General features: G+C 39.1%; 1 protein-coding gene, 1 non-coding gene and 3 pseudogenes across 5 annotated transcripts in view; 3 read left to right on the top strand and 2 right to left on the bottom strand.

The window, feature by feature from the left end:
- LOC135097802 (solute carrier family 35 member F3-like) overlaps positions 1-2846 on the bottom strand; it is a 75205-nt gene extending 72359 nt beyond the window's left edge. For all 4 annotated transcript variants that reach the window (XR_010266138.1, XM_063999856.1, XM_063999858.1 and 1 more), the window contains exon 1: positions 2638-2846. Coding sequence is in view for 3 of the 4 variants with exons in the window: in XM_063999856.1 (XP_063855926.1) it covers positions 2638-2742 (105 nt within the window). In the remaining variant the exon portion in view is untranslated. The remainder of the gene's footprint in view (positions 1-2637) is intronic.
- Positions 2847-12348: 9502 nt separating this feature from the next.
- Positions 12349-12432, bottom strand: Trnal-cag (transfer RNA leucine (anticodon CAG)). The gene has a single exon. It is a non-coding gene; the product is annotated as a tRNA-Leu (tRNA).
- A 5962-nt stretch (positions 12433-18394) lies between these two features.
- Positions 18395-19120, top strand: LOC135097812 (cytochrome c oxidase subunit 1-like; annotated as a pseudogene).
- A 664-nt stretch (positions 19121-19784) lies between these two features.
- LOC135097810 (cytochrome c oxidase subunit 1-like) lies at positions 19785-21283 on the top strand (annotated as a pseudogene).
- A 1611-nt stretch (positions 21284-22894) lies between these two features.
- On the top strand, positions 22895-23782 carry LOC135097819 (cytochrome c oxidase subunit 3-like; annotated as a pseudogene).
- The last annotated feature ends 160 nt before the right edge of the window (positions 23783-23942 follow it).

Here is a 23942-nt window from a genome sequence, read left to right as displayed (position 1 = left end):
ACTGAGTATTACTTGCTTCTGCCAATACTTGTGAATAATTTCCTTCATTACTTCCTTTATTTTCATCGTCACTAGCAAATAGATCCTCGCCTTCATTATCCACATTTGCATTCTCACTGTATTCGATTTCTTCACCACTGTCTAATAAACGTAATGCCCAAAAAAGATGACGAGGATAATAATTGTCGTCGTCACTCATTTTTTTTCCTTGGTCTTTTACAAAAACAGTAGATTTTTAAAAATTATATCATATGACAGTCAGTTCAGCAGAAGACCTTTTTTTTTGGTTCCAGATACGTTCCCCAGCCCGTGCACAAACGTCCTCGCTAGATAAAGTAAGAAGAGCTGCTAGAAGTGTTAATCAACTCCCGCGATGAGGCCAAAACATGAGCCCTGACACAACAAGTGTTAATGAATTCCCGTGATGAGGCCATGGTATCAGCGCTGATATAATGCTTATACCTGTGTCACCAGGCACATTAAAAACGTGCTGGCAAAGGCTTTTTCAGCACATTTCCCACAGCATAACTACACTCTTGTTCTTCTTGTTTTTGGCCTAAGTAATTCATTTCATACCCCCTTTGTGTATTCATGGAATGTTATAGTGCAGGATCATCTGTTACCAGCACGAAAAAGAAAAAAAAAAAAAACAGCGGTATGATATTTGTCGTTTGTCTACAACTTCCGTTCCCACGCCTTATCTCTGATGACATCACTATCGCTTCTAGACATAGCGCATTTTCTACATATGGTACAGAGAGAGAGAGAGAGAGAGAGAGAGAGAGAGAGAGAGAGAGAGAGAGAGAGAGAGAGAGAGAGAGAGAGAGAGAAACCGCCACTTGTGCATTTTTAACTAATGGTGTGATACAACGTCTCTGTCCATCTATCCATGTGATGCTGAGAGCTTGTAAGTCAACGACAATGTGTCTCCAATACTTCTGGTCTAAATGTAGAATAAAGTAGCAATTATACGTAGATTTAGGAAAAAAGGCATATGTAAAGCAAAGTTTTGAGGAAATTTTGCCATATGGGAAAAAAAGAACATTATATATATATATATATATATATATATATATATATATATATATATATATATATATATATATATATATATATATATATATATATATATATATATATATATATATATATATATATATATATATATATATATATTCATTATCAAAAGGAAATAAATTAGTTTACCAAAAAAGCATGATTAGTGTGTAGAAAGCTACATGTACAGTAAATAAAGTGATCACCCGCCAACATGAAGAATACTGCATGATCAGATTTAGTTGCAGACACACAATAACATTTCTAAACTAGGTTCAAATGTTGTACAGTCACCTTGCTGAAGTGGAATCTCACTCAAAGCCATTAATGATTAACAGTATTCATATGGAGGCAATTTCTCTGTTTTCGCTTTATGATATTCAGTTTAAAGAATAGCCGTTCAACATCAGCATTGGAAGTTGGAAGCGACAGGTCATTAAGCGCAAATGTAACAAAGGTCCGGTACTGGAGATTTCCCATGGCGTCTGTAAGTGTCATAAAATGAACATAGAGTAGGCACATATCATACTTTGGTCTTTAAGATGGTCTGGGAATTTATAAAACTGAACAGTTCTCCACTCGTTATGAACAGCCTGTTTATCATACATATTGGTGATCCTTGGCAGTTCATCCATTAAGTCGCTGAGGGATGACATGTTTGCTCTGGCGGTGGGATCCATTACTTTCCCGGGATGCAAATATCGTGTCAACATCCATAACTTATTATTTAAGTCAAGTCTTTTCTTGATTTCTTGACATAGTACAATAAGAAAAGTCCTACATCTTAACCTGATGTCAGTCATCACATCTACATTATTCACATATTCTGGTGCCTGAAACAACGAGTGTAATTTTGCCCCAAGGTAAATTTGATGAACAGGTTTGTGTAGGCTGCCGTTTGCTGGGTTGATATCATATAAGGGAACTTTACAAAGTAAATGCTCCTGACAAATGGAATGTACCAAAAACCGATACAGGCTAGATATTTGTCATGAATCGAATGAAGTGTTGGCAAAATGTAATTCAAGAAATGTAGATAGCAGACTATTGCTTGATCCTCTAGTGCCTTCCTAATGTTTTCAACAGCCAGCAACCTACAATCATAAACCTTACTCTGAAAATACACCTTTGGGGCACTCCACTGCTCCAAAACCCTTGCCACAGCCTCAAGTAATGATAACCACCTTGTTGCACTACCATATAGTATTTTGTGCGGTTTTAAATTGCAGAAACCCTGGAATTCCTGAAACTCTGATTTCCGATTTCCGCTATGTGCAAAATAATTATATATGTTTCGTAGCAATTCCTCGCATGCACGAGGCAAGGTTTTAGCTGCTTCACTAGCACACAAATGGATGCTGTGGAAGACACATCTAAAGACAGTAATGCCTGGACATTCTTCTCTCAGTCTGCTGGTGACGCTGTTGTAGTTACACATCACATTTGATGCACCGTCTGATGCGAAACCAGTCAGATTGTCTAATGGGATATTATCAAGGTTAAGGGTTAGCTGCATCCATCCCCAGAGTACACAGCGAACCATTCATCTTGGCGTGTGAGGATGTGTGCTTAATTCTTCACCTTGTATGAGTGCGCCTTCAATGTTTTCATCCCCAGAATACACAGCCAGCTTTTGAAGGTAGCTTTGGAGGTTTTCAGAGGGCGCACGTGAGGATAAGCGCTCATTCCTTCACACAAGACAATGTACGAGTGCACCTCCCGGAAGTCAGTGATTTATGTAATATCTCAAGGCTTCAGAATATACGGACAGCGATTCACGTTAGCTTTTGAGGTTTTCAGAGAGGACTGGCACTTAATACTTCACAACAGACGACACTTTCCGAGGGCCAGTGATTTGTGTAGTGTTTCAAGGCTTCAGAACAGACCGAGAGCCATTCACGTAAGCTTTTCACGTTTACAGGAAGTATATGATATGATAAGCGCTCAGTCCTTCACATAAGACAGTTTATTAAGGCACCTCCCAAAAGCCAAAGATTCATGTAATGCTTCAAGGCTTCAGAAGGAACACTCGCTTCACAAAGGTATGGGCGCATACTCTATAATAAACATTTCGAGACCAGTGACGATACGTATTGGGAAAGGAGTGCTGAGATGCCAGCCTTCATGTATAGGTAGAGATGTATTTCGACAGTCTCATTCCACACGTTTCGAATCACTATATAGAAGTACCCATACACTGATCCTTTCCATCTTGGCTGCGTAATCTGAATACAATACTACGGTCAATTCAAAAGTGTCGATCATGCCGTGCACAGATAGTCTTTGGAGCGAGTGTGTGTGTGTGTGTGTGTGTGTGTGTGTGTGTGTGTGATTTGTCCCCCATTCCTTTATACTACAATTTACGAGGAGGACATCAGGAAGCAGAACGCTCATGCAATATTTTGAGGTTTTTAGAAGGTACGATGCAATTCTCCTTACCATAATATTTTACAAACACTCCTGGAGAGACTGAGAACAAAAAGGATAAATTGATGAACGCAAATGATACTGTTGCTTCTTCTCAGAAAGTACAAAGCGTGTTTTGATGTTTTTGTAATCCTGCTTCCTATAATACAGTTCACACTCCTGGAAAGAGAAATCATTAAAAGGATAATTTGATGGACGGGAATGTTACTGATGACTGACTGCACCCGAGTTTTAGATCCATAACTGTAAGATCCTGATAACGCCACTTCTAGGTTCCAGTCAACACACACACACACCACACACACACACACACACCACATGTATAAGACAACGACGAGCTGCTGTGAATTAATAAAGAAATATTACTGTTAAAGGTAAAAATCAAGCTATTTGTCAGGTGTGCAATCACTTTCGTGTCACCAACCCGTGATTTGAAACGGCCTGCGCTTCTACACGAGCTGTTTTCTAAGGCCGCACAGATGATCAGTTGAGCTCCCAAGGATGTTTTTCCTATTGATGGTACAGAATACTGGTTGAACTATCATTAGAATTACGACAACTCTCTTGAAAACCTCAATAACTTCCACTAGGGCCTCATAGAAACTAACCAGGAAATGTTTGAATCAGGAAATGTTTGAAAATGTGATCCCTGTGTTGCTGCAAATGCTAAAATGCTTCCAACTGTGTTTCGCATTAGTTAAGATCGAAGCTTCAAACCGACGCTCCAAGTTTACGTTAGACTTTCCCGTTGAAGCAGTGACAGTTCTCTCCTGCAGTCCACTCTGGTTACTTGCCAAGTGAAGCCTTAACTCTGACTGCTACAGCTTTTTCTCAGCTTATTACAGTCTGGCATAAGTTTAGACACCGATTTTAAAGACAAGACTCGCATGAAAAAGGTACCATTGAATATCTAGTAAGGCTTTCTAGTATCTGTAGCTTAATTTTTGATGAGTAAAACTTCCTAGTGAAAATAAATGTACAACTCCTACAGGTGTCAGAGGATTAAGATGATAAGGGCTTCCTGAATTGCACACTACAAGCCCTTTACATTTGAGAGCGTGTGGCAGGAACAAACTCATTCGGGCCTCACCGTCACGTCCTGCGTATCCTCGTATTAATTCACCTTTACGAAATTTCTCCACGTACTCATTAAAACTTGATGAGGTAATTAGCAGAAGAGGGTGTGCGCTGCGTGGCCTTGAATTGGAAACAACGTCCAAGGTTTTGTTACGACATGCAATGGAAACGATACACGCCACACATAGAGATAGATATAGATAAACAAATAGAAAGACAGATAGATAGAAAGACATAGGTAGACATAGATAGATAGTCTGATATAGATAGATAGATAGATCTCGATAAATAGACCAACAGATACGCAGAAAAAAAAGATAGATAAGCAGAATAATTATATAAAATAAAGTAATAGAAATTGTAATAGAAAATAATAGAAAAATACTTACTAATATTCTCTTGACAAACACGTGAAAGCTTTAACATCACATAACCTTTTAAAACATGATAAATATTACACTCATGACCAAACACAATATACACTTCACCTCCATTAATCGGAGAGAGAGAGAGAGAGAGAGAGAGAGAGAGAGAGAGAGAGAGAGAGAGAGAGAGAGAGAGAGAGAGAGAGAGAGAGAGAGAGAGAGCAAACTGACAATGGTGTTGAAAGCAAATATGGGATACGGTAACCATGAAACAGTGAGCCGCGGCCCTCAGGACCAGCCGTGACCCGCCCCTACACCACTCAGTAAATCGATAAGCCTCATTAAGACGACGAGGAGGAGGCGGAGTCAGTACCCGTCGTCCCCTTTCAATCGTCCTCTCCATTGTCAATTCCGAGGTCCCTTATCTTGGAGTTCGTGAGACTCGGAAGTGTTTTATCCCCGTAATAAGAACGTAAGGGAAGGTGCAAGGGGTCGCTAACTGGAAAGTCAACACGTGGCGGTCTCTTATTTTCACCCTCCGTCACAAGAACGTAAGAGAAGTTGCAAGAAGCCAGTGAGCCAACACGTGGTAGTTCAGGTGTAATGCATGTGTCCACTCAAACTAGGTGCACATATACATCACCGTGCCAGCAGCCATTCATACCCACCGCTACCAGCAACAGTAGTTATGGTCACCTGACTTGTTGCATTCCCCCATAATGTGTATCCTGAACCGTAAGTCTTTTGATATGCTGACAAGTTCAAAAGAAGGGCTAGTCTACAAAATCAAGCCGTGTACCAAAGTAAGTCAGTATGTACTTGTAAATTTAAGTGAGAAAGAAATAAATCTGATAATTGACTGATTCTTACTAGATCAGTGGACTTGGGATTGAAGGAAAACACTACGGAAAGAAATGCTGTGTGCTACTCGACTTCTGATCAAGACTATACCATTAGATCACGCCTTTATTTTCCTTTATTCTGTAGCTAGTTTCCTCGAATACTGCGGCTGTAAGTGTTGTACAGGTAAGGCAGGTGAATGGCATCAACCTAACTCTCTCCAAGAAAGGCAACAGCAGAACGTTGGCGTAATACGTACTCTTGTTTCATCTTGTGTCTCCTTTCATTATCATATTCCACTTATTTTAGGAAAAGTAATATAGCTAAACAATCTCGTTAGGACTTAAACATATATTCCTACTCGAAATTAAGTAATATTAACTTGAAAACTTGAATACCCATCATTCCCATTCATAAATCTGTCTAATCTTCTCTTATTTTCTTTTTTTAATTGTTCTAACTAATAACCTCGTAACAAAATGTATTCCAGCCTTGCCATCCAATTTAAGAACCAATATCCTCCTATCTCATTTTCAAATCTAGCTTAATCAGAGTTGAACCCGTTACTTCTTATCCAATCTGATATCTAGGCCAGTCATGTATGAAAAAAGTATTAATGCGATGGTACAGATTGATAAGGAAATGTGAGCACAGTGCGGAGTGACAGGCTGAGAGGCGAGGTGGGTTTGATGAAGGAGAGGAACAGACGGTAGGCGGTGATGGACGTGTTGTAAATCGTGAGGAGCGGAGGGTGGCAGGTGAGTGGCAGGCAGTGGGTGGTGAGGGTGGTGAGGGACGGGCATGAGTGTGTGTGTGTGTGTGTGTGTGTGTGTGTGTGTGTGTGTGTGGAGACGTGGGGACAGAGACGTGAGCTGCAAGTGGCTTGGAGTATCTGTGAAAGAGAAGGTGGTGGTTGGTAATGAGATGCACTGATGTATATTAGGGAGTTGTGAGTGAGGAGCAGGTGTTTGAATGGTAGAGGCGCTGCGGCTAAGAAGGAAGTGTTACGATTTATCACTGGGAAGTGTGGCGGAGATGAGGTGGTTGTGTGTGATGTTTAAGTTCTTATATAAAATTCCGTGAACATTGCATCAACAAGATTTCCCTTCAAGTAACTCTTCCCAAAAATACGAGTGACTACCGTGTTAAGTTACGATCTCATGATAAACTAGGCAAGGAAAGGTAAGATGAGGTGAAGTGAGGTAAGGTAAGGTAAGGTAAGGTAAACTAAGGCAAGGTTAGATCTAGGTCAGGTTAGATTAGGTTACGTTAGATCAAGTTGGGTTAGGTTAAGACACATTGTGTTATTACATTAGGGGAACTTTATGATGTAGGGAATTATTTTAATTTACGTTTGCAGAGAGTAATCTTTATGGGTGGAATTTACTCAGAAGCGAGGTGGCTGTTAGAGAAGTGTTGAGTGGCGAGGAGGGGGTGGAGCAGGTGGTGAGGAAAAATGATGGATCATTATGAAGGAGAGAAGTGGTGCAGTGGTGGGTGAGTGGGGTGTGGGGTGGCAGTGGGAGGTGGGCGAGCAGGTGTTGCTTTCAGCGTGTACACACCGTTTTGGTAGTCTGGGAGAGGAAGGCCTTGCTAAGATGAGCACACTTGGAGGGCTGACCATCACGGGGCTGTCCGCGGCCGAGGCTGAGGGACAAAAAGGAAAAGAATGTTGGACAACTTACTCGTATTTCTCAGTTTCTTTCTTTTTTTTTTCTCACTCTCTTACATTCCCCCTTCGCATTTTTTCCAGGAAGAAGCAGCGCTGCCAAACATGCACTCGCTTCTAATACTTTACCAGGCACTTTCTTAGTTTTCCTGGAGCAGAAAGTATCTTTTGTCACTGTGCCGAGAGGTATTCAGTGCTTTCCCTCCATTCATTCCACGCCCTCAGCCTGGATTACATTTACTGTGGTACAAAGAAAGGATACGAAAAGAAACAGATACATAGATAGATAGATAGATAGATAGATAGATGGATGGATATACAAATAGATGATTCTTCTCTCTCTCTCTCTCTCTCTCTCTCTCTCTCTCTCTCTCTCTCTCTCTCTCTCTCTCTCTCTTTCTCTCTCTCTCTCTCTCTCTCTCTCTCTCTCTCTCTCTCTCTCTCTCTCTCTCTCAAGACCTACTTAACACAACACAAAGGGCACAAGACAAACAGCCTGGGACTGTCGTTACAAGCGCAGTCAGGCAGATGTATTACACAGGATGATGGCGTTATGCAAACCCACTCAAGTCCCGCGGGTCAAGATGAGGGGATCTTGATCACACACATACACACACACACACACACACACACACACACACACACACACACACACACACACACACAGTTCTCAGTATCGCCCTTATTACCTCTCCCAATCGTTTGCTAATCAGTCAATCGGGTATATTTCACGTGAGATTAGAAGACAGGTGAATAGTTAACATGTGGTAGTAATAGTAGTAATGTAGTAGTAGTAGTAGTAGTGTAACATCTTTAAGCTCTATGCACACACCAGTGAGTTTTGTAGATAATAGGCGTGAAGTGACTGTGTTAACGGACAGTTCCTTTCCTTCCAGAGCTAACAACAAGGCTCCCCATCCCTCTATAATCAACACAAGACACAGATTACAACTGTTAATGCCCCTCTATAACTTAACTCCTACCTTGAGGCACTGAGGTGAGACTGCGAGTTTTTGAGGCTTGTGTTGTGGGTGGTGTTCAGTGACGTGATGAAAACTTTTTTTTTATCTAATGATCCGCTTCATCAGAAAACCTGCCAGTTATCTACCTTCTTGATCAGCGTTATTGAGCCGGCATCTCTCCAAGGCTTATTTTACTTCCTCCTCCTATTATCTACATGTATGACTTATACCTGCAGTATTATTATTATCATTATTATTAGTAGTAGTAGTAGTAGTAGTATTAGTAGTGGTAGTAGCAGCAGTAGTAGTAGTAGTAGTAGTAGTAGTAGTAGTAGTAGTAGTAGTAGTAGTAGTAGTAGTAGTAGTAGTTGTTGTTGTAGTGGTGGTGGTTTTTAGTGATAGTAGTAGCAGTAGTAGTAGTAGTAGTAGTAGTAGTAGTAGTAGTAGCATAGTAGTAGTAGTTAATGTTCTTGTTCTTGTTGCTGTAGGTGACTGAAAAGGCAGTTAGTACCATTAATAAACAAATATTAACAACAAATATTACTTCAAACAAATATTACCACCACCACCACCACCACCACCACCACCACCACCACCACACATCACAGGCTCATGAAAGGGGAGAGTGACTGACAACCGCCAGGGAATATGAGGTCGCGTCTTTCCTTCCCCTGAGATGCTTCCTGTCACAAGCTCATTAACCAATCCTGTCGCGGATGGAAGATTGCGTGGCTGTCTCGCGTGGAAGGAGGGAGGCAGGTGGATGGCACAGGTGGAGATTGACTTGGTGACATTATTCGTCACTATCACCATCAGGGAGGCGAGTGGCGGGCAGAGCGTCTGCGAGGAATTACAGCTACTTGTTTGGGTGTTTGTCTTTCACGAGTGTGAGTCACGCAGTAATGAAAACGTTACTGTTCCTCGTGATGCTTGATGTAATTCCTTTCCTATGACACAAGAGCAGTCACTTGAGCCAGTAATTCTAAACACTGGTCAACATTTCCATGTAGGTGATGACGTCTGACAGCTACGCCCTTCTGCTTCACCAATGCAACCACTGGCTACGTGAATGTCATTTGTATCCTACACACACCACACGTGGATTAAAGACGCTTCCATGAAAAACACTAATTAAAACACAGGCACACACACACACACACACACACACACACACACACACACACACACACACACACACACACACACACACACACACACACACACACACACACACACACACACACACACACACACACACACACACACACACACACACACACACACACACACACACACACACACACACACACACACACACACACTTATAACACCAAACGCCACATCTTCGTCTCGCCAGACACATTCTCGAGGGCCATCACCACCAGTGCACCAAGACCACACTAACTGAGTTTCTTAAGTTGCATGAAGAACGACTATCACATACTCTCTGACAAAGCGCAGCTCTCAGACGAATGGGCTTGATGCAGGCACCTGCGACACACACTGTGCCTACTGTGTGTGTGTGTGTGTGTGTGTGTGTGTGTGTGTTTTCTATTATACCAGCGTTGCCTGCCACATCAACCTTAAAGCATGCATTTCCTTCCTAGCGTCTTTTATTGGTAATGTAGGGGAGGTTTCCTGGATGCTGAGCCGTGGTGTTGTCAAGGGCGGAGGCAGCGGCACAAAATGAGTTAATTTCACGGCAGGTATTGAACATTATCGAGTTTCAGCTGCGCGTCGTGAGCTGACTGCTCGTTCTCGTCATCATCATTTGCCTTTCTTGGGTTTTTTTTTCTCTTGAAGTGAATCCGTGAGGTGATGAGGAACGCTCCAGTCTTTAACTAACGCCGCTTCCACTTTTCTTGATCAGTTTTATTTTTATATGCATGTTTCCTCTGCTAACTTTCACTCCTGTTACACGCCAAACTCTCCAAAAGACCAACGCTGACCACCCGCCACTCAGCAGCCCTCAGCACTCTTCACTGTTCTCTGTCACTAAAGAACTTCCCTTCCCTCTTCCCTCACCAGCAATTTCAAGTAACTCACAACGCTTGAAATATCCATAGAGAGAGAGAGAGAGAGAGAGAGAGAGAGAGAGAGAGAGAGAGAGAGAGAGAGAGAGAGAGAGAGAGAGAGAGAGAGAGAGAGAGAGAGAGAGAGAGAGAGAGAGTTGAAAAGGAAATGGATGCATGAGAAACTTCAAATATACTGCAGGAGTGAATGATAGTGTGTGTCTGTGTGTGTGTGTGTGTGTGTGTGTGTGTGTGTGTGTGTTACAATTTGTAGAAGGGTTTCCACGTATGTCAATGTGGCTGAGAGAGAAGGTAAGGAATGTAAAGAGGAAGAGGAGGAAGAGGAAGAGGAGGGGGAGGAGGAGAAGGAGGAAGATATAGTTAAATGGCATACCGCTGACGTAATTAAATGAGGAACAATAGGAAGGAAAGTTGCGAGAAAGCACTGTGTAACATTAATGACTTATAGTAGTAGTAGTAGTAGTAGTACTAGTAGTAGTAGTAGTAGTAGTAGTAGTAGTAGTAGTAGTAGTAGTAGTAGTAGTAGTGAACATAGTAATGATAGTAGATGTACATAAATGGAAAAGAAAGTAATACCATCACCAATAAGCATTACCACTACCACCACCATCACCACCACCACCACCACCACCATCACCAGCATCATTAAGAGGAACACACACAGACAGAACCATCAGGGAATATGAGATCACGTCTTTCCTTCCCCTGAGATGCTTCCTGTCACAAGCTCATTAATCAATCCTGGCGAGGGCGGATAGGTTGCGTGGCTGTCTCTCGCGTGGAAGGAGGGAGGTGGGTGGATGGCACAGGTGGAGATTGACTTGGTGTCATTATTAATCATTATCACCATCAGGGCGACGAGTGGCGAGCAGGGTGTCTGTTCATCAGAATAAAGACCATAATCTGATCCACTTCTGCGCGGCACGTCCACTACTTTCAAAAGCTCCTGTTGAAGCTGTACATGTTTTTTAGTGTTTTTTTTTTTTCTTGTTATGGTTCTAGTGAAAGATTAATAAGACTTCTACATTAAGAACATAAGAACATAATAAATAAGGGAAGCTGCAGGAAAGGATCAGGCTTACACGTGGGAGTCCCTGTATGAAATATACTTTCCTATTTCCACCTATCATCCCCATCCATAAACCTGTCTAATATTCACTTAAAGCTCCTTAATGTCTTAGAACTAACAACATGATTACTGAGTTCGTTCCACTCATCCACCACTCTATTCGAGAACCAGATTCTTCCTATTTCCTTCCTAAACCTAATTTTTTTTAAGCTTGAACACATTATTTCTTGTTCTATCCTGGTTGCTGATCCTAAGAATTTTGTTTACAACCCCTTTGTTATAACCCTTATACCACTTAAAGACTCCTATCAGGTCTCCTCTTAACCTACGTCTCTCTAAAGAATGTAGATTTAACAGCTTCAACCTCGCCTCGTAAGGAATACTCCTCATCCCCTGTATTCTTTTAGTCATCCTCCTCTGTACTGATTCTAATAGACCTATATCTTTCCTGTAATGTGGGGACCAGAACTGTACAGCGTAGTCGAGATGAGGTCTGACCAGTGCCAAGTATAACTTTAATATTACTTCCGGCCTTCTACTTTTAACACTCCTAAAAGTGAATCCTAGTTCCCTATTTCCCCTGTTTCTGGCCTCTATGCATTGTATTCCTAGACGGAGTTAAAAGCTAACTATAACTCCTAAATCTTTCTCGTACCATGTACCTACCAGAGTTTCGTTGTTTAATGTGTACCTACTGTGAAACTGATGCTTATGGCACCCCACTTGTTACGTCAGTCCAGTTGGATGCTTTTTCATTTATTACTACTCATTGTTTACGGTTGTCTCGTCACTTTTCTACCCATCTCAGCACGCCGCCTTGACACAAGGCATTTTAGATTTATAAAGGTATTGTCAGGAGTGGGATTTGAACCCACGCCCGGAAGACCGGACTGCGACCTGAACGCAGCGCCTTGGACCGCTCGGCCATCCTGACTGCGGGAGATAAATGTTGGAATGCCAACAATATCTGGTGTCCCCAGGCGGTCACCCATCCAAGTACGAGCCGGACCCAACGTTGCTTAACTTCGCTGATCGGACGAGAAGCGGTGTGGTCGTTTAAAAGGAGAAACAGTCTGGAGATCCTGGCTGCTCAGATTTGTAGTCTTTGAAAATAGTCGTGGTGAGAGAACACAGGTCTATTGAGTCACGCTATAAGTCTTGTGTCACTGGCTCGTATTGAAAACATTTCCACTTCTGATCTCAACAACCTCTAACACTCTCTGCTGGAAGTTACTGTGGATTTCAAGGGAGTTTTTAATGAAATAGTACATTATAATGCTTATATCAAAAGCTTTTCGTCTCATCAACTCCTCTCCTCTAACTGACTGTCTTCAGCCTCTCTCTCACCGCCGCAATGTTGCATATCTAGCTGTCTTTTACCGCTATTTTCATGCTAACTGCTCTTCTGATCTTGCTAACTGCATGCCTCCCCTCCTTCCGCGGCCTCGCTGCACAAGACTTTCTTCTTTCTCTCACCCCTATTCTGTCCACCTCTCTAACGCAAGAGTTAACCAGTACTCTCAATGATTCATCCCTTTCTCTGGTAAACTCTGGAACTCCCTGCCTGCTTCTGTATTTCCACCTTCCTACGACTTGAATTCCTTCAAGAGGGAGGTTTCAAGACACTTATCCACCAATTTTTGACCACTGCTTTGACCCTTTTATAGGACTGGCATTTCAGTGGGCATTTTTTTTTATTAGATTTTTGTTGCCCTTGTCCAGTGTCCTTCCTACATAAAAAAAAAAATATATATATATATATATATATATATATATATATATATATATATATATATATATATATATATATATATATATATATATATATATATATATATATATATATATATATATATATATATATATTAAATGGCGTTTTTTTTTTTATTTGTTAATATGTTAGTGTGGCTAGTGTTGCTGGTTTTGTTGGTGGTGGTGATGACGATGTGGATGATGATGATGATGATGATGATGTGCCTATCCCGTGAATTGCTGCTACGTATTATTATTATTATTATTATTATTATTATTATTATTATTATTATTATTATTATTATTATTATCATAATCACCCTAAACACTACCTTCCCTCCAGTGCACGAAGCCTGGAAATACAACACTCCTCATGGTAACAGAATCAATACTTCGACCTTGACTTAAAAACACTTGAACAAGGGAACCATCGCCGCGAAGACATGGGGCTCACTCAAGGTCACCAGAAGGATCATGACAAAATACACGATGGAAAAATGCCTTCCACTTATATAGAACATCCACGCACGTCCTCCCCATACAGGGCATTCTCCAGACGCTATTCATTCAGCCAGTCACTTCATTAATCTCTCCATTAGTGTTGCAGGCCGGTCAACACAGGGACGTATGGACGAATGACACACACACACACATATACACACAGCCTTACTTTAGATTTCTTTATTCATTTTGTTAAGTTCTCCAATCTATATGTAAATGTTCACTACTGCCTCCGTAATAAGCAGTTTATCGTTTTTATTAATGCTATTATTACACACACACACACACACCCCACACACACACACACACACACACACACACACACACACACACACACACACACAGAGAGAGAGAGAGAGAGAGAGAGAGAGAGAGAGAGAGAGAGAGAGAGAGTTTACTACATATTCATGACTTATGTGTCTTTTTGTGTTATCGAAAACCACCCGATAACTGTTGCATATTTGTGTGTATTCGTGTGTGTGTGTGTGTGTGTGTGTGTGTGTGTGTGTGTGTGTGTGTGTGTGTGTGTGTGTGTGTTCAATAGTTTCATTTGTGGAATCGGTTTTATCCACTCCTGATGTTCGCAAGCAAGACACAATAGAGGCGAGGTTCACATGCCACACGGCGCCCTTGAGCCCATTGAGCCAGCGAGGAACACACGCAACAACACACTCCACCTGCTGGGTCTTGAGCTGACGCGCCACGACTCCTCAATTTGCAATGTTTTACTCGGGACGGCCAATGCAACTCACGGCATATTGTTTCAGGTGCGGTTCAGATCAAGAAATAAGTAAATAAATAAAATAAATGATAAAAAAAAAAAAGAGGAAAAAAATCATTGTCAGAACCCGACTAATCATCTCTGTGGTTTCTGAAAATAACCCTTGTGGGAACTTAGTGTTTAATAATATGCGCATTCTTTTGATTAAATTCTAGGAGTTAGGAGGCTGAGAGCGCACACCTCTGTCATCGCCGTTCAATAACACTGAATGTGACAAACATTCTCCGCAGACTTGTGCCACGCGACAATCTGAGCAACATTCTGGAGGCGCACACGGGTCTAGATCCGCCTGAAAATCTAACCATTATTCCTTGATGATCAATGATATTCCTTTCACTTAAATAGGTTTTAACGAAAATCCGTTTCAGACAGCAAACATATAGACAAATATGGAAACAGACAAGCAAACAGGCAAATAGGTTTTAACGAAAATCCGTTTCAGACAGCAAACATATAGACAAATATGGAAACAGACAAGCAAACAGGCCTCGGAGTCCCCATCTGGGGAGGGGACCACAAATGTCCCCAGGTCAGACTGCCTTTCTGACGACGACCCTGAGTTTCTTGACACCCCCCTCAAATTTTTCTTCATTAACTTCTGGAACATTCGCGGTCTAAGATCTAATTTTCAATCTGTAGAACAACCCATCTGCTCTTCTAAACCTCATTTTCTTTTCCTCACTCAAACTCAAGTGTCTGAGGCAACTGACAGTAGCCCCTTTTCTGTTCCCTCCTACTTTATCCTCATTTTCGATCCAAAGCCGGATGTTGCGTTTATGTGCGCAATGACTTAACTTGCTCTCGTGCCCACGTTCTTGAATCTTCCGAGTTTTCCACCATCCGGCTACAACTACAGAGTCACTCTCAAACTGAATTTATCTGTGCTGTATACCTCTAACCTAACTTCTCTGACTATAAGAAATTCTTTGACTACTTAACTTCCAAAGTGGAGCACATTCTGACCCTCTTCCCTTTTGCAGAGATCTCCATTCTTGGAGACTTCAATATTCACCACCAGCTTTGGCTTTCCTCCCTCTTCACTGACTATCCTGGTGAACTAGCCTTCAACTTTGCTATCCTCCATGACCTAGAGCAACTGGTGCAACACCCTACTCGTATTCCTGACCATCTTGGAGATACGCCCAACATTCTTGACCTTTTCCTGACCTCTAATCCTTCTGCTTATGCTGTCACCCTCTCTTCTCCGTTGGGCTCCTCCAATCACAATCTCATATCTGTATCTTGTCCTATCGCTCCAATCCCTCCTCAGGATCCCCCTAAGCGAAGGTGCCTCTGGCGTTTTGCCTCTGCTAGTTGGAGGACCTGAGGAGGTATTTTGCTGATTTTCCTTGGAATGACTACTGCTTCTGTGTCAGAGACCCGTCTTTGTGTGCTGAGCGCATAACAGAGGTGATAGTGTCTGGCATGGAGGCGTACATTCCTCACTCTTTTTCTCGACCTAAACCTTCCAAACCTTGGTTTAACACAGTCTGTTCTCGTGTTATACATGATAGAGAGGTGGCCCACCAAAGGTATTTAGACCTTCCATCACCAGAATCTCATGCACTTTATATTTCTGCCCGGAACCAAACCAAGTCTGTTCTCCAACTAGCCAAAAACTCCTTCATTAACAGAATATGTCAAAACCTTTCAAGATTTAACTCCCCTCATGACATCTGGCATCTATCCAAAAATATCTCCAATAACTATGCTTCTTCTTCTTTCCCTTCTTTATTTCAACCAGATGGCACCACTGCTATCACATCTATTTCTAAAGCTGAACTCTTTGCTCAAACCTTTGCTAAAAACTCTACCTTGGACGATTCAAGGCTTGTTCCTCCCTCTCCTCCACCCTCTGACTACTTCATGCCACCTATTAAAATTCTTCGCAATGATGTTTTCCATGCCCCTGCTGGCCTAAACCCTCAGAAGGCTTATGGACCTGAGACCGCGGAGATTACTTTTTATTAGAGTGAGAAGAAGATAAATATTATATACGAATCTTTAATTATATCAGTTTTCTTAACTAATATATTTTTTAATAAATAAATTTAATTAAAATAAATGCATATATATATATATATATATATATATATATATATATATATATATATATATATATATATATATATATATATATATATATATATATATATATATATATATATATATCCCTAAACACTCAGAGAAATACACATTCTATTCATATAAACTTGAAATGTCACTTTAATATTTTGTCCTCTTATATTAATTAGTCTTTCCTATGTATCACTTTCTTTCATTTATTTTTTCTTTCATTTTCTTATTTGTACTACTTTATTTCTAAAGTACTTTTTATTTGATTTTTTTAAATATCTTTTTTATATTAATATAGTGCCTGACTTAAAAGGGTAGCTTTGATAGAGCTAATAATGCATTTCTTATACCTATATTATTTATAGCGAATTTACACTGCTTCTTTAAAGATCAAAACTTTATGTGCGCTATACACCAACAAATAATATTTTCAAAGATAAGCTAACTAAGCTAATGGGCTCATACCCCGTAAATGAAAGCTTCAACCTTTCTCTTTTTAATGACATTTCCAGTTTCCTACCTATTATTTTTCTGTACTTTACTAACAGGTATCTTTTATCATCTATTTCTTCTCCTTCTTGGTTTGGGGCTTGACTCGGGCTAGAACTAAATCTTTTATCATTTATTTCTCTCATTGCAACTAAATTATGCCCGTATCTAACTGAAGCTGCAATTAAATATTTTCTAATTCAAGCTCTAGCATCTACTATCTTAATTCTCTCTCTCTCTCTCTCTCTCTCTCTCTCTCTCTCTCTCTCTCTCTCTCTCTCTCTCTCTCTCTCTCTCTCTCTCTCTCTCTCTCTCTATATATATATATATATATATATACTCGAATGACTTTTCTCATTCTTTATTTAGTATATCTTTACTTTTAAAATTATGAGCAGGTCCGTTACATTTTTGGCTTCAGCTCCGTTACATTTTTGGCTTCCGCAAGTTATTGACCTCAAGCTTTTATTCTCTTAACAATCCAAAAAATAACTCCTTTGTTTTTAATTCCCTATTTAACCTACTCTTCAAACTTAGTAACCTTAATTACTTTAGCAGCACATAATTCTTCTTTAATTGGAGCCTTAGGTGGCTTAAATGTTACAAAACTACGTAAACTTATCGCCTTCTCTTCAGTTAACCATATATCTTAATACTTATTGTTATATCAATCAGTGATATAATATGACTCATTTACTTAATCTTCTACTCCTTTATTTCAGGCTCTGTGATTATTTTACTCTTTATTACTCAGTCTTCATCAATTTCCGTTATAATAATTGAAAACAAAAGGAAGATTGCCCTAAAACTTCTTTTTTTTTACCAATAAATTTCTTATCTTTAGGTCTTCCACCCTTTTCAGGATTTACACCTAAATGAATTATAATTCAACTACTCTCTTCTAAAATAATAATTTTCTCTCTTTTAATTCTTCTTTTTCTTAAGTCTTATTACTCTTTATTTCTATCTACGTCTCTTTGTTCCAATATTGCCATTATCATTTCCTTCATTTACCACTTCCCTTAAAATTAAACCACTGGTAACATTTTCTCTTATCTTAATCATTGTTACTTTCATTAATATGTTTGGAATATGTTTTCCTATTCCATATTTAACCTAGAATTTTAAGTTATATTAAACTAAAGGCCTTCAAAGCCAAAAAAAAAAAAAAAAATCTTTTGAAATCCTAAATTCCAGTGTTTCCACACATCTTTAGATTTGCAATCTAATATTATTTATATTTTTCTATAGAACCTAATAAGAAAGTTTTTACCTTGTTTTTAGATTTGCAATGTAACGCCTGCACTTCTCAGCCATCTTATTATGCAACGATGATTCTTTTCTACAAATCATAAAGACATTAGTACGCTATTTCATTTTTGGAGCATGGTCTGGTATAGTAGGAACCTCGTTAACTATAATTATTCGAGCCGAATCAGGTCAGCCAGGCACATTTATCGGCAACGATCAAATTTACAGTGTTGTAGTTACCGCCCATGCCTTTGTTATAACCTTCTTCATAGTTATACCAATTATAACTGTAGGATTTGGTAATTGACTAGTCCCTCTTATATAAGGAGCCCCTGATATAGCGTTCCCTCGTATAAGTAACATAAGATTCTGACTTTTGCCTCCTTCTTTAACTCTTCTTCTAATAAGAGGTATAGTGGAAAGAGGAGCTGGTACAGGTTGAACTGTTTAGCCTCCTCTAGCAGCAGCTATTGCCCATGCAGGAGCATCAGTTGATCTTGGTATTTTTTCTCTTCACCTTGCTGGTGTGTACTCAATTCTTGGAGCAGTTAGTTTTATAACAACTGTAATTAACATACGATCCTTTGGAATAAGAATAAATCAAATACCTTTGTTTGTATGAACTGTTTTTATTACTGCCATTCTCTTACTTTCATCCTTACCTGTATCAGCAGGAGCAATCACTATGATTTTAACTAACCGAAATCTTAATACATCTTTCTTTGACCCCGCTGGAGGTGGTGATCCTGTTTTATATCAATATCTATTTTGATTTTTTGGTCACCCTGAAGTTTATATTCTCATTTTACCAGCCTTTGGAGTAATTTCCCATATTGTAAGACAAGAAATCAGGAAAAAAGAATCATTCGGTGCATTATTATTATTATTATTATTAAACATAACGGAGAAGGCAGAGTGGGACGAGCGCAAGCGCTATAAGTTGCCAGATGACAACCCCCACCCACCTTGACCGTAGAAAGAAGAAAGGAAAAGCAATTAGCACAATAGTAGGATGAAATCAGAGCAGGAGGAGAAAATAGGTTAAACAATTATAAAGAACGCCTCAACGAACTGAGAATTATTAAAACTCACAAAAAAATTCAACAAAAAAATCAACAATTCTGACTTATTTAATATATGTCAGACAACACAAGTAAATGTAGTATAACTACTTAAAACTTGATGGTATAAAATCACAGGTATAGTTACATAATTTATCACCGGTATAGCTGCAAAAGCAACCAGAGTTTAATTGACTAGACTCTTCAAGATTTTGTTCGAAGCAGACTTGAATTTTTGCACATCACTCGCAGTGCATGTGCCCTCGTCAAGCATGTTCCAAAGTCTTACAGCACAAGGAACAAAGCTTCGCTGAAACTGACTGGTGTGACACCTAACCTGCTGTAAGCAGCGCGCATGTGAATTTGACGCAAGTCGAGTGTTTCTGGTGGGCACAAATGCATTTGGGATGGAGGCATTCAGCGGGTGAAACTGGTTGGCATGGATCTTATATAGCATGCAGACACTGCTGACATTGCGTCGGTGACCAAGATCCCAAGCTGCTTCGCCACCAAAGAGGAACCTAGCGGAGGAGACAACTCTGTCAATGAGACGGAGGTGGGACACAGCTGCGGAAGACCACACAGGAGCACAATACTCCAGCAGTGGAAGAATAAAACACCGGAAGCAGCTGGCAGAGATAGACTGGTCACCAAAAATCCGGTAAGCCTTCCTCACAACGCCAAGCTTTTGCGAGGCAGAACTGACAAGACGCCTGATGTGCCGTTCAAAAGACAGTTTTGAGTCGAATCTGACACCCAAAATATCAAGCTCATCACATACTGTCAGAGGCGCGCCATCAACAAGCAGAGGGCCGTGAAGGGGATTTAGCGTGCGAGAGCGTGAAATACACAAGCATTTTGATTTTGATGCATTCAGTTTCATGTTCCAGGTGCGACACCAGTCAGATATACGTCTGAGATCCTCATTCAGGGATGTACTAACATCAAGACGTGAATTCGGTGACTCAACAGTAGCAACAAGTGTCACATCATCTGCATATCCGTAAATAGGATTACTAGTGATTTGTAGTAGATCGGAAGTGTAGACATTAGGTATGATCTGTGCTATAATGGCTACTGGAATTTCAAGATTTATCCTCTGAGCTCACCATATATTTACAGAAAGTATAGTCGTTGATACACGAGCTTACTTCACATCAGCCACAAAAATTTCTGCTGTTCCTACAGGTATTAAAATTTTCAGATGACTTAGAACCCTACTTGCAACACAAATTAACTATAGTCCCTCGATATTGTGAGCTTTAGGCTTTATTTCTTTATTTACTGTTGGAGGTTTAACAGGTGTTGTCCTGGCAAATTCATCAATTGATATTATTGTTCATGATACTTATTACGTTGTAGCTCATTTTCATTGTGTTTTATCTATAGGGGCTGTACTCGGTATTTGTGCAGGTATTGCACACTGATTCCACCTTTTTAAAGGCTTATCACTTAACCCTAAATTAATAGGAATCCACTTTACTGTCATATTCATCGGTGTAAATATCACTTTCTTCCCTCAACATTTCATAGCACTTAACGGAATACCTCCACGTTACTCTGATTACCCGCCGATATTTCATGGAAGAAACCTATGGAACAAACAATATTTCATGTTGCCTACGCAACAATATCCTATGGAAGAAACAATATTTCATGTTTCCTACGCAACATGAAATATTGTTTCTTCCAAAGGATCTACTCGTATAGTATATCTTGTTGCTCTATTAATTTTTATAATTATCATTTGAGAAGCTTTAATTTCTAATCGTCCTGTTCTATTCTCCCCTTTCCTGCCTCTTCAGTTGAATGAAACCACTCACACCCACCCGCTGATCACTCATATAGAAATTCCACTTACTGCTAACTTCTAAAATGGCAGAAAGATGTATAGGATTTAAGCTCCTACTAAGAAGATTTATTTATCTTCTTTTAGAAAATACATTTATTAATGTCAACATGAAGTTTTCTAGGCCTTCAAGACGAAGCTTTCCCTTTAATGGAACAATTCATCTTTATCCATGATCACATTATAGTTGTTCTTATTATAATCATTACCTTTGTGGGATATATATTAGCATCAGTTCTCAGAAACTCTCTTTTTAATCTATTTATATTAGAACATCAAACTATTGAATTATTTTGATTTTCATTGCTCTCCCTTCTCTGCGACTTTTATACCTTCTTGATGAAGTTAATAATCCTTCCATTTCTCTTAAAACTGTCGGTCATCAATGATATTGAAGTTATGAATACTCTGACTTTCTTAATGTAGAATTTCATTCTTATATAACTCCTACTAATGAACTAGACTTTTCTGGATTTCGTCTCTTACATGCAGATAATCGAACTGTTCTTCCAATAAATACACAAATTCGTATTGTAATCACCGCAGCGGATGTCATTCACTCTTGAACTGTCCCAGCCTTAGGTGTAAAAGCAGACGCTATTCCTGGTTGACTTAATCAAACTAGATTCATAATATCTCGTCCAGGATTATTTTATAGTCAATGATCAGAACTTTGTGGTGCTAATCATAGATTTATACCTATTGTGATTGAAAGTGTAAACACGATTTTTTCTAAATTGAATTTCTTCATATTCTGACTCACCCGATGACTGAAAGTAAGTGTAGGTCTTTTAAACCTATTATAGTATTGCGCCTACTTCTGGTGACAAGAAATTACTTAAATTTTAATATCAATTTATCATGTTAAAGTTATCTCCTAAGATATTTCTTAATGCCTAAAATAGCTCCTTTGCTTCGACTTTATCTTTATTTCTCTTTTTCTGTTATCATTAATTATTTTCATATCCTTAAATTATTTTTTTTCTGTACCTTTTGAAAAAAAAAAAAATTCTAAGATCACTGAGCCTTATCTAATCCTACAATCTTCTTGAAAATTATAGCTAATTTATTCTCAATTTTTTAACCTTCTTCAAGAATCTTAAACTTTTCATTAAACTGAATTTCCACTTTTGTAGGGCTCCTATTTATTCCTTACCTTAACTGAGCTTCTCCTTCACGATGATCTCTATGCTGAAGTGAAATTATTTGTACTTTACACAAAGAATCTAAAGCCCTTTTAACTTCATATTCTTTAGGTTCAACTATATTTTTCGTTGCTTTGTTTTCTTTAGTTCTTTATAACATTTTTAAGGTTTATTGCCTTACATTTTTACAAGATCTAGACACACAGCAATAACCTTAGCACTTTCATTGCCCTCATGAGTAACTTTAATACTTAGAGGCTGAATTAACCACACTCAACATATATTCGCTCATTTAGTTCCTCAAGGAACTCCTGTCCTTGTACCATTTATAGTTTTAATTAAAACTATCAGAAACATTACTTTACCCGGGACTTTAGCTGTGCGATTAGCAGCTAATATAATTGCAGGCCATCTTCTTTTAACCTTATTAGCTAATACTGGACCATCTATAACATCCTCATTTCTTTTATCTATTCATATTTTTTTTTTTTTCTCAGATTTTACTATTAACCTTAGAATGAGCTGTTGCAATTATTCAGTCCCAAGTTTTTGCTGTCTTACGAACTCTTTACACCAGAGAAATTAACTAATGACATCATCTCACGGTTTTTACCATTTAGAAGATATAAGACCACGGCCTTTAACTGGTTCTATTAGGGCAATAATATTAAATACAGGTTTAATGAAATGATTTCACCAGTATAACAATTTTTTTTCTTTTTTTTTGTTATTAAGACTTGTTGCTATTCTCCTTACCATATATCAAAGATGACGTGATATTACTGGAGAGGGTACATTCCAAGGACTCCATACCTCTGTAGTAGTAAAAGGCTTACGATGGGGAATAACTATATTTATTGCCTCAGAAGTATTCTTCTTTTTTTTTTTTCATTTTCCTGAGCTTTTTTTTTTCATAGTAGATTAGCCCCAACGATTGAAATTGGGATAAATTGACCTCCTTACGGTATTCAACCTTTCAACCCATTTCAAATTTCCTTATTAAACACTACTATTCTTTTGTCTTGAGGAACTACCGTAACTTGAGCTCATCATGCTATTATAGAATCTAGTCATAGGCAAGCCATTCAAAGACTAGGCCTTACAATTGTTTTAGGATACTCTTCTTCAAGCTTTCAAGTATTTTTGAGGCTCCTTTCACTATTGTTGACTCCGCGTTTGGCTCTACTTTTTTTTTTTTTGTAGCTACAGGCTTCATGGTCTTCATGGAATTATTGGAACCTCATTTCTACTTTTTTTATTTTTTTGTGTCAATATTTTGTCACTTTTCATGTAATCGTCATGTTGGATTCGAAGCAGCCGCATCATACTGACACTTTGTTGAGATAGTTTGATTATTCCCTTACGTCTTTATTTACTGATGAGGAGGCTATTTTTTTTAATATATAAAGTATATCCAATCAGAAAGTCTAGAATGCCTAGAAAAATAATTCTTGCAATACTTTATTTTGTATTTTTACTAACTTTAATTATTTGTTATATTTTTATAACCTTAGTATCCCAAATAAAAAAAAAATATCA

The sequence above is a fragment of the Scylla paramamosain genome, unplaced genomic scaffold, assembly GCF_035594125.1.
Source record: "Scylla paramamosain isolate STU-SP2022 unplaced genomic scaffold, ASM3559412v1 Contig32, whole genome shotgun sequence".
Classification (NCBI taxonomy): Eukaryota; Metazoa; Arthropoda; class Malacostraca; order Decapoda; family Portunidae; genus Scylla; species Scylla paramamosain.
Note: the sequence above shows the minus strand (reverse complement) of the source record. Positions and strands in the feature narration are given on the sequence as shown.